Source organism: Ochotona princeps, chromosome 4 (assembly GCF_030435755.1).
Source record: "Ochotona princeps isolate mOchPri1 chromosome 4, mOchPri1.hap1, whole genome shotgun sequence".
In the NCBI taxonomy this organism is placed as follows: domain Eukaryota; kingdom Metazoa; phylum Chordata; class Mammalia; order Lagomorpha; family Ochotonidae; genus Ochotona; species Ochotona princeps.
The window spans coordinates 45,916,963-45,934,424 of NC_080835.1; the positions used below are offsets into that span (position 1 = coordinate 45,916,963).

The 17,462-nt window shown below is 46.5% G+C and overlaps 1 protein-coding gene and 1 non-coding gene across 2 annotated transcripts in view; both read left to right on the plus strand.

Annotated features, from left to right (window-relative positions):
- EIF4G2 (eukaryotic translation initiation factor 4 gamma 2) overlaps nt 1-14,630 on the plus strand; it is a 53,016-nt gene extending 38,386 nt beyond the window's left edge. The window contains exons 3-24 of the mRNA XM_058662284.1: nt 4,226-4,502; nt 5,285-5,411; nt 5,539-5,604; nt 6,403-6,543; nt 7,033-7,135; nt 8,343-8,474; nt 8,562-8,628; nt 8,724-8,875; nt 9,094-9,204; nt 9,384-9,467; nt 9,554-9,652; nt 9,852-9,993; nt 10,084-10,244; nt 10,563-10,676; nt 11,210-11,335; nt 11,465-11,569; nt 11,659-11,874; nt 11,961-12,219; nt 12,313-12,517; nt 12,630-12,841; nt 12,923-13,044; nt 13,793-14,630. Of these exons, the coding sequence (XP_058518267.1) occupies nt 4,226-4,502; nt 5,285-5,411; nt 5,539-5,604; nt 6,403-6,543; nt 7,033-7,135; nt 8,343-8,474; nt 8,562-8,628; nt 8,724-8,875; nt 9,094-9,204; nt 9,384-9,467; nt 9,554-9,652; nt 9,852-9,993; nt 10,084-10,244; nt 10,563-10,676; nt 11,210-11,335; nt 11,465-11,569; nt 11,659-11,874; nt 11,961-12,219; nt 12,313-12,517; nt 12,630-12,841; nt 12,923-13,044; nt 13,793-13,858 (3,087 nt within the window). The 3' untranslated portion in view covers nt 13,859-14,630. The remainder of the gene's footprint in view (nt 1-4,225; nt 4,503-5,284; nt 5,412-5,538; nt 5,605-6,402; nt 6,544-7,032; nt 7,136-8,342; nt 8,475-8,561; nt 8,629-8,723; nt 8,876-9,093; nt 9,205-9,383; nt 9,468-9,553; nt 9,653-9,851; nt 9,994-10,083; nt 10,245-10,562; nt 10,677-11,209; nt 11,336-11,464; nt 11,570-11,658; nt 11,875-11,960; nt 12,220-12,312; nt 12,518-12,629; nt 12,842-12,922; nt 13,045-13,792) is intronic.
- Nucleotides 10,729-10,884, plus strand: LOC118759639 (small nucleolar RNA SNORD97). The gene has a single exon (XR_004996324.2). It is a non-coding gene; the product is annotated as a small nucleolar RNA SNORD97 (small nucleolar RNA).
- Nucleotides 14,631-17,462: the final 2,832 nt, after the last annotated feature.

The following is a 17,462-nucleotide window of genomic DNA, read 5'->3' on the forward strand; positions in this document are numbered from 1 at the left end:
AAGACAGTATTCTGTTCAACTGCAACTTACTGACTTTGAACTAAAACTGGTAAGAATTCTGCTCAGCTCAAGAATTTTCTTTGCCTATAATCCCAAAGAAGATGGCGACAGCCTCATCTCCTATTATTTCTTTCATGGAACAGCATTTTTTTAAAAAAAAGATTTATTTTTATTACAAAGTCACATACACAGAGAGGAGGAGAGACAGAGAGGAAGATCTTCTGTCCAATGATTCACTCCCCAAGTAAGTGCAATGGCCGGTGCTGCGCCGATCCGATGCCAGAGGCCAAGAATTTCTTCCAGGTCTCCCACGCGGGTGCAGAGTCCCAAGGCATTGGGCCGTCCTAGACTGCTTTCCCAGGCCACAAGCAGGGAGCTGGATGGGAAGTGGAGCTGCTAGGATTAGAACCGGCGCCCATATGGGATCCCAGCGCGCGTTCAAGGCAAGGACTTTAGCCACTAGGCCACAGCTCTGGGTCCAGAATAGCATTTTCTTTTCTTGGTTGTTCAGTTTAGGATTGATTCTACCCTTTCCTGTCCTTACCTGGTGTTTTTTTTTTTTTTTTCTTTGTCTAGATGGTGAGCTCCTTGGAAATTCCAGGGCTCCACGTCTAATCATATTAATCATAGTAGTCATATTAACCCCCCAACTTTTCTTCCATGCATTACAATCTCATATGATACAGAACATTGCTGTTGTAATCAAGCAAAATGGGAGTACAGTAGCAGAACATAAAGAATGATATACATCACAAGGAAGGAAGCCGTCTGAAGCCAGTTACCATGGGCCTTTAACTAAGGAATCTGGGTGTTACTTTGTTAGAGGGGAGCTACTGAGGATTTTGAGCTGGACACTTGTACGTGGATTTCTGGAGTGAACAGGTTGAGGACTTAAATGAGGGTAGCCTCAAAATTGCAAGTGATGGAGTAAGTGTCGGAATGAAATTTTCAGAGGTAGTAATACCAGCCTAACTGGCTCCAAGAGAGAAGGTGACTGGGAGTGGTGAGAACATACCAACAGAAGACATAATGTAGGGCCAGAATATGAAGCACCTGAAAGCCTGGCCAAGTGTACAAGCCGAGCTCCTTGGGTCCCAATGCCTGCTTCCCTAGTGGGGAAAAGCCCATATCTTTTCTAGACTTGGTTTCCCTTTCCGCAAGATTTTCTTCAGCTGGCAACTTTCTATGATGCCCTGACCTGCTATTGTGATTCACAAACTTAATAGCCCATTGGTAACATCTGGAGAGCTTTACAAGCCAGATTCAACTCCTAGAGCTTCAGATGTACTGCCTGGATCCCAACCTGGACACTGGGATAGTTCAGAGGTCTCCAGGTGGTTCTAAAAGGTAGCCAAGGTTGAGATCAACTGATGTAGGAAACAGTGAGACACTGATTCTTTTTTTTTTTTTTTTAAAGATTTTATTATTATTGGAAAGCCGGATATACAGAGAGGAGGAGAGACAGAAAGGAAGATCTTCCATCCGATGTTTCACTCCCCAAGTGAGCTGCAACGGTGCGCGCCAATCCGATGCCGGGAACCAGGAACCTCTTCCTCCAGGTCTCCCACGCGGCTGCAGGGTCCCAAAGATTTGGGCCGTCCTCGACTGCTTTCCCAGGCCACAAGCAGGGAGCTGGATGGGAAGTGGAGCTGCCGGGATTAGAACTGGCGCCCATATGGGATCCCAGGGCGTTCAAGGCGAGGACTTTAGCTGCTAGGCCATGCCGCCGAGCCCGAGGCACTGATTCTTAACCATGGTAGTATGTTGAAAAATGTATATCAAGGAAGACTAATATGAGTATACAAACTAAAGGGAAAAGACTGTACATAAACCTTTAGAATTTTTCAGTACTTTGGGAGAAAAGCTAAAGCATCGATTAGCGTGCCAGCAATGACATTATGGGGAAGAAAATGATTGCAAGAAACATTTACATAGAAATACCACCAGGACTCAGTAACTGAGTATCAAGCCTCATAAAAATTTTCCCTAAAACTACGGTTTTTTCCTATTTACTAACTTCAGTGGTGAAAACCTTTTCTAATTCTTAAAGTTCAAAAATAAATTGATCTGGGCCCGGCGGGATGGCCTAGCGGCTAAAGTCCTCACCTTGAACGCCCCAGGATCCCATATGGGCGCCGGTTCTAATCCTGGCAGCTCCACTTCCCATCCAGCTCCCTGCTTGTGGCCTGGGAAAGCAGTCGAGGACGGCCCAAAACTTTGGGACCCTGCACCTGCGTGGGAGACCTGGAAGAGGTTCCAGGTTCCCAGCATCGGATTGGTGCAGCACCGGCCGTTGCGGCTCACTTGGGGAGTGAATCATCAGACAGAAGATCTTCCTCTCTGTCTCTCCTCCTCTCTGTATATCTGACTTTGTAATAAAATAAATAAATCTTTAAAAAAAATAAATTGATCTAACAGCAATAATTATATGGGGGGTAACCAGCCTATCCGTATGGCAAGGGTGTAGATGAGGAATTGTACTAGAAACTTCACAGCCACATCACATCCTTCCACTATCAGATGGAATTGCCCTGGGCAGCGCTCTGTAGCTCTCTTGAAAACTGCATTAAGGTTTGGGTGCTTTTAACACCACAGCTGTTTTGATTGTTAAAGCAAGCTTGAGTCAAAGAGAGTCCAGCCCTTTCCTGGACACTGATCTTTAAGTCATGCAAGTTTCTCTCTCTCTCTCTCTCACACACACACACACCATCCCTTTTTGATTACACAGGGTATCAAGAACTGCATGTTCAAAATGGAGTTAGACACATTAGTATTGCTTAATGACTCCATTTTTACACAACTAACATCACAAACACAGTACCCGGCCTCTAAAACATTACCTGAGAAGTACAAACAGTTCAACCTGCCGCGCTCCTCCCCCCCCCCCCCCCCGTTTCTTAGGGTTGGTCGTACATAAAACACACAACGGAAATCTCTGATGAGATTAAAGACGCAACAAAGCAAAACTCAGGGGCTAACAATTCAAGGTCCTCCAATCGGCTGCGGTCTGAAAACACTTCCCAAATTAGTCTGGTTTACTCCGAGTGTTCCGTGGTGACCCCAGGCCGGACATTCCTTTGAGGAAGGCTGCTGGTGTAGGGCACAAAGACCATAACCTCCTTCCTTTCATCTCTTTCTCATTCACTATGCCGTGGGTGGCTCAATAAGGAAACGAGTAAAGCTATTTTTCCTCGCACCGGGGTGCATATTTAACTCTCCCCGACTCTCTCCCCTCCAAAGCCCCGCAGCCCCCAGGCCGAGTGACCCCGGCGCTGCACCCCATGGGCGCCAGGCCTCGAGCCGGCAGGCCAGCCCCAGAGGGGCCAGTCCCGCCCCAGAGGGGCCAGGCCCGCGAGGGGCAACTACAGCTCCTGGGGGCGCCCGGGAAGTCAATGCGCGCACACCACACAAACAGGAACGGGGTAAGGTAAGAGACGGGCCAGTTTCCCCCACAATGCCTGGACAGAAAACGAGGCGGAGGAAAGGGAGACTTGCACAACTCCAGCACGGGTTACGGACTCGGGGAACAAAGAAACCGGGCAGGAAGATGAAGCGACCACACCAACGCAGACTCCATAGGGCCCTACGACTTTACGCAAGCCGCCCGCGTCTCGCCAACGCTGAGCTCGCCCTTACGCCACTGGCTGGGGCTCCGAGGCTTCGCGAATACGACTTTGCGCACTGCGGCGGGGCTGCACCGCAACCGAGCTTGGGCCCGGCGGCTCCTCCCCGAAAGCCTGCGTGGATTGGCGGCGGACGGCAGCCCGGCCGCTGATTGGGTGGCGAGGGAGCCATTCGGGGCGGCCCTGGTGGGTTCGGCTGCCCCAGAGTGATAAGTTCGGATTCAGACACGCCTCACGGCCAGCAGCGAGCCGGAGCTCTATGGAGGTGGCCGCGGGAAGCTGGTGGTGGCTGCAGCAGCGACTCCTCTGAGCTGAGAGCTTCAGGCCGTGCCCGACTCCTTCCTCCCCCTTCCCTCCCCCTTTTTTGTTTTCCGTTCCCCTTCCCCCTCCCTCCCCCGTCCCCGACGACCGGATCCCGACGAGGCGGCTGCGGTGGCAGCTGCTGAGTTCTCGGTGAAGGTGAGTGGAGACGCCGCCGGAGGCGCCGCCGAGCGCAGCGCTCTAAAATGGCCGCCGTCCCGGCCGCTTCTTAAGCCACACAAAATGGCGGCCGCAGGCGGAGCCGGGCGGGGCGGCTCTTTTTGGAAGCATTTCTTCTGTAGTTGGGACAGTTGGGAATTTTAGGCTTCTTTTCCCATTCCCCGTTGCCGGCGGCGGAGAGGAAGGAAGACGGCCAGGTTGGCGCGGCCGTCGGCCGGTCCTTGGCTCGGACATGGGGCGGGCGGGCCGAGGCGCGGGAGTGCTCGGGCGGCCTGGCGGCGTGGCGGGGACCGCGTGCTCGGCGGCGGGAGGGACGCGGGCGGGCGGCGGGGCCCGGCCGTTGGCGCGGGACCGGCGAGACGCAGCAGTCCCGGAGTCCGGCCTCCAGGCAGGGAGGAGGTCGGTGAGGGAGGCCACGGCCGGCCGGGCTGCCGGGCCTGGGGAGGGTCAGCGCCGCGGCCGAGGCCACGGGAGCCACGGCCGGCCGCCTGGCAGCCCCTTCGGGGGGCAGGCGAGGGTGCGGGCCCGCTCTCGGGCGGCGGGTGGCCGGAGAACAAAGAGCCGGGCGGCGGGGCGGCCCCGGCTGCTCCTCCCCGCCGGGGAAGCCGTCGGAAGCACTTCCCTGCTCAGGCCTGGTGGGAGGAACCCACTGCTCTTTTGTTCCCAGGAATGGAGAGACGGGGCGGAGGTTGCTGCTGCCATGTTGCGGCCCTGGCCTTCCGCCCGCCCGGGGTGGCCGCTGCTGCGCCCAGGGCCCGGCGCCTCGGCCCTCCTGTCCTCGGAGGGTGGGCCGGGCAGAGCCGCCTGTTGCCGGGCGCGGGGTGGGCGCGTGGCGGGCGCGTTCCCCGTGCGTGACCCGCGACGGCCGCACCCGAGGAGCGCGGTGCGCGGCCTGGCGGGCGCTAGAATGTCGCTGTTGGGAAACGTTCGTTCTCTGCCGCTCGGGGTGTTCTTGTACTTCTGTGAAAGCTTTTCTCGGCATTCTTAAACGGCGAGGGTTTTGCCGGTGGCTAAACAGTCAAATTCGGTGTTTGTGTTTTGAATCCGTTCTATTTTAGTCGTAGACCTGCTGTGCTGTGAAAGGTCAGTCAGAAGCAGGCCCAGGGTCTGAAATAAACTGTAATTGATGAAGGCTTCATGACCGGGTAGCCGTGTCTGATGTCTGCTTTTTCTCATTCTAGGTTTTGCATTTCTCCCAACCCCTCCCCTCCCCTCCCTATCCATTAATATTATTCTTTTGGAGATTCTTCGTTGTCAAGCCGCCAAAGTGGAGAGTGCGATTGCAGAAGGGGGTGCTTCTCGTTTCAGGTATGTGGAGGAATTGAAGTCCTGAAATTTTCATTGACCAGTTTCTATTGAAGAGCTGCTTACAAGTTTTTAAAGTGAGACGAGTTTTTTAGAACATTAAAGGAAAGCTTATCCCTTTTTTCAACAGTGCTTCTTCGGGCGGAGGAGGAAGTAGGGGTGCACCTCAGCACTATCCCAAGACTGCTGGCAACAGGTAGGGGAAGGTGTGAGAACAGGGTCTGCGAGCCCCGGGGGTTCGGGGTTCTCCTTGCATGCCAAGAGTTCTGTGGGCTAGATATTCCAAAGTACAGAATGCTAGCTCTTTATCTAATGGGAGTTGAGGTTCTCATAAACTTTTTTTTCCTTGTTCAGATTTTTACCACTTCCCTGAAATGAGCAATTGTCTCACTAGATTGGTGTTGGTCAGCTGCTGTGCATGTCTTGTCCTGAGGCATTTAGAAAGGGGTGGTTTGGAGCTGTGGCTCCTGGTATCCAACATTGGTAGCACCTGGGAACACGCCACGGGCACTAGCCCAAGCCTGCAAACGTAGAAACCAGGGTGGACCCAGCAATCTGCTTTAATAAGCCCTGCAGGTGATTCTGGTGACACTACTTTGGAGAACCAAGTCTGATGGAGTAGTTTTGTTGTAAGGGAATTTATTCTTATTGGAAAGGCAGAATTACTGGAAGGAAAAACAGAAAGATCTTCCATCCGCTGTTTCACCCTCAAAATGGCTGGAACAGTTGAAGCTGAGTTGATCTGAAGCCAGGAGCTTTTTCTGGGTCTCCCACTCCGCTGTTCAAGCAATCCTGCTGCCTCCCAGGGTGCACCTTACTGGGAAACAGGAGTAGAGCTGGGTCTTGAATCTTCCAATGTGGAAAGTGTATGTCTTAACTGCTGGGCTGCACAGTCCTAAAGAATTACCGCTGAAGGTGGTATTTGGTGTGTGTACACCATGTTTAAAGTTTTTTAGTTGTTCAGTTTTTTTTTTTTTCCTTTCCCTTTGATCAGCGAGTTCCTGGGGAAAACCCCAGGGCAAAACGCTCAGAAATGGATTCCTGCACGAAGCACTAGACGAGATGACAACTCCGCAGCAAACAACTCCGCAAATGAAAAAGAACGACATGATGCAATCTTCAGGAAAGTAAGAGGGTAAGTGTTTATCTCTTTTGTTGTAAGGAGGGATGTATAGGTTAGCTTTATTCTGGTGTGTGCTATACTAAGAAGGCATGTTCTTGCCAAAAGAAAATGGAGTTAAATGAATAACGTGGATTTTTAAAGCACTGGCTCTGAACTGAAGAGCAGCACATCAGTGTTTTGAGGCTTGTGGTTGCAGTCTATCATTAGTTGCATACCACAAGCCTGTTGTGCTGACATCTCCCTTGGCCTGCAATGTGACCCAGTGAACTAAGCAAGTTCATGGTCTAGCCCTGATAATGAGGAAACACGCTCTTGGCGGAGAGAAAAGTTCGCCAGACAACTAGAAAACCCCAAAATGGCACAGACACTATAAATAGTGATGGTTTTTTCAACATCTCTTGGAGGAATAAGAAGACATCTAAATGATCATATTGTGAAATTTTTTCAGCTGAGCAATTCTGTGTGTTGGCTGACACTTGGCAATGTTTCTTTTTCCTATAGCATACTAAATAAGCTTACTCCTGAAAAGTTTGACAAGCTATGCCTTGAGCTCCTCAATGTGGGTGTAGAGTCTAAACTCATCCTTAAAGGGGTCATACTGCTGGTAAGTTAGAAATTTTGGCTTAACTTGCATATTTAACCTGGGTTTTTTTCCCCACTTGTATTTTTTTTTTTTTAAAGATTTGTTTATTTTATTACAGTCAGATATACAGAGAGGAGGAGAGACAGAGAGGAAGATCTTCCGTCCGATGATTCACTCCCCAATTGAGCCACAACGGGCCGGTGCGCGCCAATCCGAAGCCGGGAACCTGGAACCTCTTCCAGGTCTCCCACGCGGGTGCAGGGTCCCAAAGCTTTGGGCTGTCCTCAACTGCTTTCCCAGGCCACAAGCAGGGAGCTGGATGGGAAACGGAGCAGCTGGGATTAGAACCGGTGCTCATATGGGATCCCAGGGCTGCTCATATGGGATCCCAGGGCGTTCAAGGCGAGGACTTTAGCCGCTAGGCCACGCCGCCGGGCCCTCCCCACTTGTATTTTATGAAACCCTGATGCTTGAGCTAGATGTGGTTTCAAATACTGATAGTGAATATTTGTTCAAATGCACCAACTGGAAGAGCAGAGAGGAAGTAGGTGTGTATTGGTGGTACTAAGCTGGAAGTTAGGTACATCAGCAGCTGCTCATTTGTTGTCCTCTTGTGGAGGATACTGTTTTATTCTTGGAAATTGGTTATGTGATAGTTAATAGGATTCAGTGATTTCTAGCTAGCAAAACTTAATTGCTGTGTGTAGGGATGACAGCTAGGCTAGAGAGCAAACATGCCTCCATCCAGTGAGAATACTCAAAGGCTGCAATAGCCAGTCTAAGTTTAGGTGGGCTGGAACTCATTCTGACTCCACATCCAGGGGTGTCAGGGACTGCAGCTGTCACCTGCCTCTTTGGAGGGGTGCATGCTGGTGGGAAACTGGGTCACACGCAGAGTAGCCAGGCATGTGTCCTTGGAGGTGTCTTCACCACTGCACCTAATGACACTTAGTACACTGGAAAAGCTAGTGCTTAAATAGGTGGGTGTTTTTTGGGTTTTTGTTTATTTTTGTTGTTTTTCTTCAGTGTTGCTAAAGCATTTTACAAGAAACGTCGATTGCACAGTAAACCTTGAGAAGGACGCTTTTATTTCAAATTATTATATAAGTTTGGCATGGAAAAGTGGTTTGTCAAGAGAATCTATGAAATTTATAATCCTAAAGAAAAAGTGCTGTTAGAAAAGGTTATTTCATGGAAGTTTGTGATTTAGGTGTATTTAATTTTATAGATTGTGGACAAAGCCCTAGAAGAGCCAAAGTATAGCTCACTGTATGCTCAGCTATGTCTGCGATTGGCAGAAGATGCACCAAACTTTGATGGCCCAGCAGCAGAGGGTCAACCAGGACAGAAGCAAAGCACAGTAAGTGGTCATTTTTATTTGCTTAGTTTATAATTGATTTGACTTTGTCAGTAAAGCCTTAAAACTGCCCTTTGTTTCTAAAAACAGACATTCAGACGCCTCCTAATTTCCAAATTACAAGATGAATTTGAAAATCGAACCAGAAATGTTGATGGTAAGAATTTGAATATGAATACTAAATGCTGGTATGTTTTCGGGTTGTTTATGAGCTTTGACTTAGGCTTTGTGCCTTGCTTTGTTTTGTTTCAGTCTATGATAAGCGCGAAAACCCCCTCCTCCCTGAGGAGGAGGAACAAAGAGCTATTGCTAAGATCAAGATGTTGGGAAACATCAAATTCATTGGAGAACTTGGCAAGCTTGATCTTATTCATGAATCTATCCTTCATAAGTGCATCAAAACAGTAAGTGATGGCATTGAGGGTTACTGGGTACATCACTGCTTGGGAAGAAATGAATCCATTTAACACTTTGCAAGAGGGTGGTCAGTGTAAGGGAGTACATGGTTCTTAACGAAGAAGGGCTGCGCTTACTAGATGACTGGTAACGCAGTCAGTGCGAACATCAGAGATGCTGTCTGCACCAGAGTAACTAAAGAGAACATGTTTCATTCTCTTGGTAGCTTTTGGAAAAGAAGAAGAGAGTCCAACTCAAAGATATGGGAGAGGATTTGGAGTGCCTCTGTCAGATAATGAGGACAGTGGGACCTAGATTAGACCATGAACGAGCCAAGGTGTGTATGTTGCTGATGGAAACTAGCAGTTTGTCTTAGATTTTGCTCAAATTAAGCAGCTTATTTTTGTGATTCCATGGCAGAGCCGTGTTTAGTCTTACTTAGGCTATAATCTGCAGATGGTTTAATTGAATACATTGGCTTTAGCTCTTCTAATTGCGTATTTTTGTCTTTATCAGTCCTTAATGGATCAGTACTTTGCCCGAATGTGTTCCTTGATGTTAAGTAAGGAATTGCCAGCAAGGATTCGTTTCCTGCTGCAGGTAAAATCGATGTCTTCAAATAAGTTAGTGAGTTGAGTGTTTTGTTTTTAAAATAGTAAAAAATATTTCTTTTTTTGTAATTATAGGATACCGTAGAGTTGCGAGAACACCATTGGGTTCCTCGCAAGGCTTTTCTTGACAATGGACCAAAGACGATCAATCAAATCCGTCAAGATGCGGTGAAAGTAAGGTTATTTTAAGTGCTTTTAACACAGGAGTTAAGACTTGGCTCAACTTAGTGATTGAATTTGATTGATGTGTCATGTCATTTTTGAAAGAGGTTTGGAGATAGTAGCTAGTAGTCTAATGTTTTGCTAGTATTTGAATTTGTTTGAAGTAAAATGGGTTCCAAAGACAAGGCGCTTATTGGCTTTATTTCTGAAGGATCTAGGAGTGTTTATTCCGGCTCCTATGGCTCAAGGTATGAGAAATGACTTCTTTCTGGAAGGACCATTCATGCCACCCAGGATGAAAATGGATAGGGACCCACTTGGAGGACTTGCTGACATGTTTGGACAGATGCCAGGTAATTTTGAATGGAACTAGTGAAACTAAAGATAAGTTAAACGTTTTAGTAGTATAAAGTTTTAAGGTTTGTCCATGTACACATTTTAAGGTAGCGGAATTGGTACTGGTCCAGGAGTTATACAGGATCGATTTTCACCCACCATGGGACGACATCGTTCAAATCAGCTCTTCAACGGCCATGGGGGACACATCATGCCTCCCACGCAGTCGCAGTTTGGAGAGATGGGAGGCAAGTTTATGAAAAGCCAGGTAAGAACATTTTAAATTAGTGATTAGACAGCAAGTGTTAAATCTTTCAATAAATGTCGGTTTTTAAAACCAACTTTTACATCTGTGACAATTTATTTCATACTGAGTAAAATGCTTGTCATTAAGATTAGTAAAGTACTAGTAAGATTACATCTCATTATTTGAAGGTTAGATTTTTATTCTTCCCTGTTTCATCTTTTACTTTCTCTGGACAAAATCAGTGACACTTTCCTCATGGCTTGGCTCTTCCTTTTGGTACTTGATTACCATATTTTGTGGACCCACTTTTTATCTAGACCTTCTTCTTTTCTGAACTAGGGGCTAAGCCAGCTCTACCATAACCAGAGTCAGGGACTCTTATCCCAGCTGCAAGGACAGTCGAAGGATATGCCACCTCGGTTTTCTAAGAAAGGACAGCTTAATGCAGATGAGGTACATTTGCCTATGTTACTTGTATACCATAGTGTGTCAATTCAGAAGTGTATTGCCCGATGATTATAAAAAGATGCGTTAAAAGGACTTATGCTGGATTCTTTTTTTTTCCCTTTTTTGTTTTTACTCTTTCTCTTACTTTTCTATACTTTTTCTTTCTTTGAATGTCCAGCGTCCTGTGAACGAAGATTATGAGATATGAGGGCAAAGTCGATTATAGTCTTCAATAGTTAGAGCAAGGGAAATGGTTATCAAGATACTGTTGATTTCCCTGTAAATAGGGTGATTTAACTACGAATACAGCAAGCTATTTTCTGAATAGCAGTTAATTTTTGTTTTGAGTATATTAGTCATGCTAATTTTGGGGAAATTCTGATAAAAATGAGATAAAAGTATCTTAACACTTGTGTGGATCAGGTCTTGCTGGAGAAAACTATTTAGATTCTATATTGTGCATAGAAGTACTTGTTAGCATGGTGCATTTAAATGCACCATGCTTTCACATTGCTAACTTGGGCATCTTTCAATTCCAGATTAGCCTGAGGCCTGCTCAGTCGTTCCTAATGAATAAAAATCAAGTGCCAAAGCTTCAGCCCCAGATAACTATGATTCCTCCTAGTGCACAACCACCACGCACTCAGACACCACCTCTGGGACAGGTATGCAGCCATGTCCCCTAGTTCCCCAGTGCTTTGAAAAGGCCTGGAGACATGGGGTTCTCTGTTTCCTCTAACTCCATTTTGGATAGGTATTAATTGAATATTTGCCAATTGTGTTTATTTTTTTAGACACCTCAGCTTGGTCTTAAAACTAATCCACCACTTATCCAGGAAAAGCCTGCGAAGACCAGCAAAAAACCACCACCATCAAAGGAAGAACTGCTTAAACTCACTGTAAGTTTCAAGTAGTTTTGTGAATGTAATTCTTGTGGTATGTTTGGGATAGAAAAGGTGTTAAAGATACTTGGGTTGGTTCTTTTCAGGAAACTGTTGTGACAGAATATCTGAATAGTGGAAATGCAAACGAGGCTGTAAATGGTGTGAAAGAAATGAGGGCTCCTAAACACTTTCTTCCTGAGATGTTAAGCAAAGTAATCATCCTGTCACTTGACAGAAGTGATGAAGATAAGGAAAAAGCGAGTTCTTTGATCAGTTTACTCAAACAGGAAGGAGTAGCCACAAGTGACAACTTCATGCAGGTACAGCTACTTCTGGAAAGTAAGAATTTGTTGCAGTCAGTGTTAAAAATGGAATAGACTAATGGTATTTTAATATTCCTTTAAAGGCTTTCCTGAATGTATTGGACCAGTGCCCCAAACTGGAAGTGGATATCCCCTTGGTGAAATCATACTTAGCACAGTTTGCAGCTCGTGCCATCATTTCGGAGCTGGTGAGCATTTCAGAACTGGCTCAACCACTGGAAAGTGGCACCCATTTTCCTCTCTTCTTACTTTGTCTTCAGCAGTTAGCTAAATTACAAGATCGGGAATGGTTAACAGAACTTTTTCAGCAAAGCAAGGTCAATATGCAGAAAATGCTCCCAGGTAAGAAAATGCCAGCTAATTTTTTAAAGACTAAATAGAAACCAGATTTGCAGTAAAACGAAAAACTGATGGAAATCTTGGTTTTTTGCTCAGAAATTGATCAGAATAAGGACCGCATGTTGGAGATTTTGGAAGGAAAGGGACTAAGCTTCTTATTCCCACTCCTCAAATTGGAGAAGGAACTTTTGAAGCAAATAAAGTTGGATCCATCCCCTCAAACCATATACAAATGGATTAAAGATAACATCTCTCCCAAACTTCATGTAGATAAAGGATTTGTGAACATCTTGATGACTAGGTAAGGAGCAGTTATGTGTGGAGAACTGATAGTGTGCAAGGCAGGAAGCCCTCGGGGCTGTCTTTGAGTTAGAAAGGTCATGGATTTTAACATCGCACTTCTTTTTGTCTAGCTTCTTACAGTATATTTCTAGTGAAGTAAACCCACCCAGCGATGAAACAGATTCTTCCTCTGCTCCTTCCAAAGAACAGTTAGAGCAGGAAAAACAACTGCTGCTTTCCTTCAAGCCAGTAATGCAGAAGTTCCTTCATGATCATGTAGATCTCCAGGTCAGCGCCCTGTACGCTCTTCAGGTTCACTGCTACAACAGCAACTTCCCAAAAGGTGAGACTGTCCGTCCTGGAGGGCGAGTGGGGCGCTGGCAGCACACAGCACACTCAGTGACCAGATTGTGGTCTCTTTTAGGCATGTTACTCCGCTTTTTTGTTCACTTTTATGACATGGAAATCATTGAAGAAGAAGCTTTTTTGGCTTGGAAAGAAGATATAACCCAAGAGTTTCCAGGAAAGGGCAAGGCTTTGTTCCAGGTAGGTCTTTTTTTATTGAAGAAATCTGATTTGCTTTCTAAAGTTTGGTATTATTTTAAAGGGCTTTCTAAACAGAAATACAGGACAAAGGTGGTGCTCCTAGTTTGTCTTCTCCCTATGTCATTGATGTAAGGGTGTGAGGTACCAAGATTTCCTAGAATTTACAGTATTTACATAAGAGGAGAGACTGCAAGTTTGCATAGAGAAGTCACGTGCCATGGAATTGATGTACCCCTACCCTCCGTTGTTCCTGTCCTTCCTTCATAATCTTAATCTTTGAAATGGCATACTTTGAGTTTTATAATTGCAAACTTAATCCTCCCACACTTGGCTTTAAAATTTAATTTCTGTGTGGATTGCTTTGGATTTCTCAGGTTAATTTTCTACTATTAAGTGCAGCTATAGTCTTGGGGGAAGAGCCTAGACAGTCCTAGACAGTGGGAGCAGTCAAGGGGCATATTAGTCATCACTTGGAGAATGGCATAACACTGCTGCCTGTGCTGCCGCATTCCCAGGTAGTTCTGAGGGGCAGGATTGGAGAAACACTAGACTTTGTAGTGTTTTCTTTACGCCTGGGTTCACAATTCCGCCTTGTATCCTTAGCCCTATTTTGGTGGAATATAACCCAATATATAACTTGGGGTTATAAAATAAATACATGGGTAGTTAGTCCTATCTTTAAAACTTGGGCTTTGAGGTTTCTAAATCTGATATCTATACTTAAGTAAACTACAAATCTGGTTTACAGGTGAACCAATGGCTAACCTGGCTAGAAACCGCTGAGGAAGAAGAATCGGAGGAAGAAGCTGACTAAAGAACCAGCCAAAGCCTTAAATTGTGCAAAACATACTGTTGCTATGGTGGAACTGCATTTGACCTAACCACTGCGAAAATTCATTCCGCTGTAATGTTTTCACAATATTTAAAGCAGAAGCACGTCAGTTAGGATTTCCTTCTGCGTAAGGTTTTTTTGTAGTGTAATGTCTTAATCATAGTCTACCATCAAATATTTTAGGAGTATCTTTAATGTTTAGATAGTATATTAGCAGCATGCAATAACTACATCCTAAGTTCTCAAGCAGAGGCAGTCTATTGCAAGGACCTTCTTTGCTGCCAGTTACCATAGGCTGTTTTTAAGTTAGCTAAAAAAAAAACTGAATAGCAACACTGAATACTGTAGAAATGCACTTTGCTCAGTAATACTTGAGTTGTTGCAATATTTGATTATCCATTTGGTTGTTACAGAGAAATTCTTAACTGTAATTGATGGTTGTTGCCGTAATAGTATATTGCCTGTATTTCTACCTCTAGTCATGGGCTTTATGTGCTAGATTTTAATATCCTTGAGCCTGGGCAAGTGCACAAGTCTTTTTAAAAAGAAACATGGTTTACTTGCACAAAACTGATCAGTTTTGAGAGATCGTTAATGCCCTTGAAGTGGTTTTTGTGGGTGTGAAACAAATGGTGAGAATTTGAATTGGTCCCTCTTATTATAGTATTGAAATTAAGCCTACTTAATTTATCAAGTCATGTTCATGCCCTGATTTTATATACTTGTATCTATCAATAAACATTGTGATACTTGATGCAGTTTTGCAGTTGGTTCTAAGAGTTCATCCAGATCCTGGTTGCTGCTGTCTTAGCCATAATAAGGCTGGGTCTACCTGAGATTGTAGAAGGTTGACTGCAAGGTCCTGATTCTGGCCCTTCTGACCAGCCCTTCCCAGTTAGCCCAGCAATACTTACCCAACTGTTAGCGAAACTGGGAGACTTCTGACTAACAAGAGTTTCCTGGTCAGTTGCTGCAATGCAAGCCTGTTGTCCACAAACTTGAAAGACCAAGGGATGTGCGCCCTGTGGGAATATACAAGGGGTCTTCAAAAAGTTCATGGAATTTGGGGAGAGTTCTGTTGCAGTGGTTGGGTCATTATGGCCTAGTTTCATATACTTCAGTTCCCTGGGGAAAGCAGTAGGTATTGGCTCTTGCCCAACACCCATGTGGAAGAGCAGGGCAGAGTTCTAAGTCCTGGGTTTGACCCAGCCTGTCAGGGCCATTTGGGGAATGAAATGGGTGTAGATGTTACTGTTTCAGTGGTGGGGTGTGGAGGGAATGAATTTATTTGAAAGGCCAAGTTAGAGGAGTAGAGAGGTTTACTCCTAAATGGAGCCAGACCAGGCAAGGGCTAGGAGCTGCTTTCAGATCTCTCCTTTGGGTGCAAGAAGTTGGGGCCATCCTTTGCTGCTTTCCCAGGTGTGGGACCAGGGAACTGGATCAGAAGTAGAGCAGCCAGGACTCAAACCAGGCCCCATATGGGATGTTGGCATTGCAGGCCGTGGCTTTATGTACAGCAGCAACCTGGTCCCCCTCCTTGGCATGATAAATTTTATTTTTGATATTTTTTACATATTTGAATATGGTATGAAGTGGCAAGGGCCAGAGGAAAGCGGGTGTTGGCCATTGTTCTGATATTCTCTTTTTCCTTCCTGTGTCTGGAGGGGAGGGGAAAGAGAAGAAGCCACACCTAGTCTCCCAAGCATCCCAGGGTAGCTGATGTGGGGTGTGCTCCAAGGGTCTTGCTCAGCTGGTTTTGATAGCTCAACAGTTCTGTGTTGCTTCCAATCTCGCCACTCCAATCACTAAGAATCTCCAGAATCCACCAGCTAACATAGTCCACCTTAGGGTCTCCGTTTACCTAGGTGTTCACTGCCAACATTTGACTGAGGTAGTTGATCGATTTGTTCTGTCCTCCATCGTTTGTTAATGGTACCAGGTGTCCTCTGCAGGCTCCATTGTACTGCCATATCCTCCATGTGCATCTAGATATGCTGTCCACTGCTCCATCGAAGCCCCCAAGGAGGTCCAGCTCTGACACGTGCATTCCACGGTCAGACCATGGAACCTGCAATTTCCTCCATGGTTGGAGTTCTGAGTCCAGCGATTAAAGTGGGGAGATTTCCAAAGAAACTTCATCTGAGGTGATCCCAGACCTGATGCTTTTGTGTACATGCCAATACAGGGTCCGGCTCAGTCTGTTGCCCAAATTGGCCACACATACACTTGCTGCAATTGCTGGTCAGCCCTTACACAAGCCAGTGGGTGCTGCAGTCCAGCCCAATCCTGCCCACCGTAGACTCAGCCCCCACCTAAACTAGTGGGAGTTGTATCCTAGTCGGAGCAACCCACAATAACCCCCACTAGGCCCACCTCCTGCCCCGATCCTGTTGCTTGCCAGTATGTAACAGACTAGTCCTATCCCACATCCCATTCAGCTCTCCTAGGTGTCACTGGGCATTGAACTCTAGTTCAACCCACCCAGCCCCATTATCCAGCCCACACATCCTGACAGGTGCTCCTGTCTAGCCATGCCAGTCCTAGTCCCGGTTCTTGTGCTTCCAGTGGGAGTGGCAACCCAAAAGGGAGGTACCCACTGTTTCTCTAATGGTCCACTCCCACTCCCGAATCTTGCACTCTCCAGGTGGTACTGCAGTTTAGCTTGACAGAATTTGCCTCCAATGCCAGCATCTGCCAGCTGATGCTGTGGCAAAGCCCAACCAACCCTCACCCTCTCTTGTTTATGCATGCACCAGTAGGTACAGTCCACCCAACCTGGCTTGTCCCCATCCAGTTTTCATGCAAGGCCAACAGGTGTTGTATCCCTGCCCAGCCTGGTCTGCCCCCAATCCCAGCTCTCACACTAATCAGCCCTCACTTTTTTTTTTTTTTAAGGGAGATTTATGGTAGTATGTTTGGTTAAGAGTTGAAGAGCTTCCATTGTATTTATTTTACTATCTTCACCGAGATTGCAGAACCTCTTACTCGTGCAGCAAAACTGAAGGTCCCCAGTCACTACACTGTTGCCCAGGGCAGGATCATCTTGGCAAGCGCTTGCTGGTACCTTTTCTCCACACACCCCTCACCTTGAGAGTCCCTCCTGTATCACCACGGGGAAGCCTTGACCTTCTATCAGCCCTTGGATCCAGTCATCAAATCACGTTGGCCCTGCCTTTCAAGCAGAGACAATTTGTCTCAACTGCTTTGATTTTTCAGGAGGCACTGCCGCAACTGATAGTTGCCCGCCTTGTTCAGCCCTTTGCCACACGTTCTGAACAGCAGTGTGAAATATTTAAAAATTCCTGCTGCTTAGCCCAAAACAAAAAAAACTGTCCACCTAGGTTTCTAAGTCAAAATACCAAGTCGGTCTACCTAGCTGCTCCACTTTTGAGCCAGCTCCCTGTTGATGTGGCTGAGAGAGCAGCAGATGACAGGCCAAGTGGTTGGGTCCCTGCCGCCCACACATGGGAGACGCACATAGACTTTGGCTCCTGGCTTTGGCCTGGCCCATCCCTGATCATTTTGTCCAGTTGGAAGAATGAGCCAGCAGACAAAAGGTGCCCCTGTCTCTGCCTTTCAAGTCGGT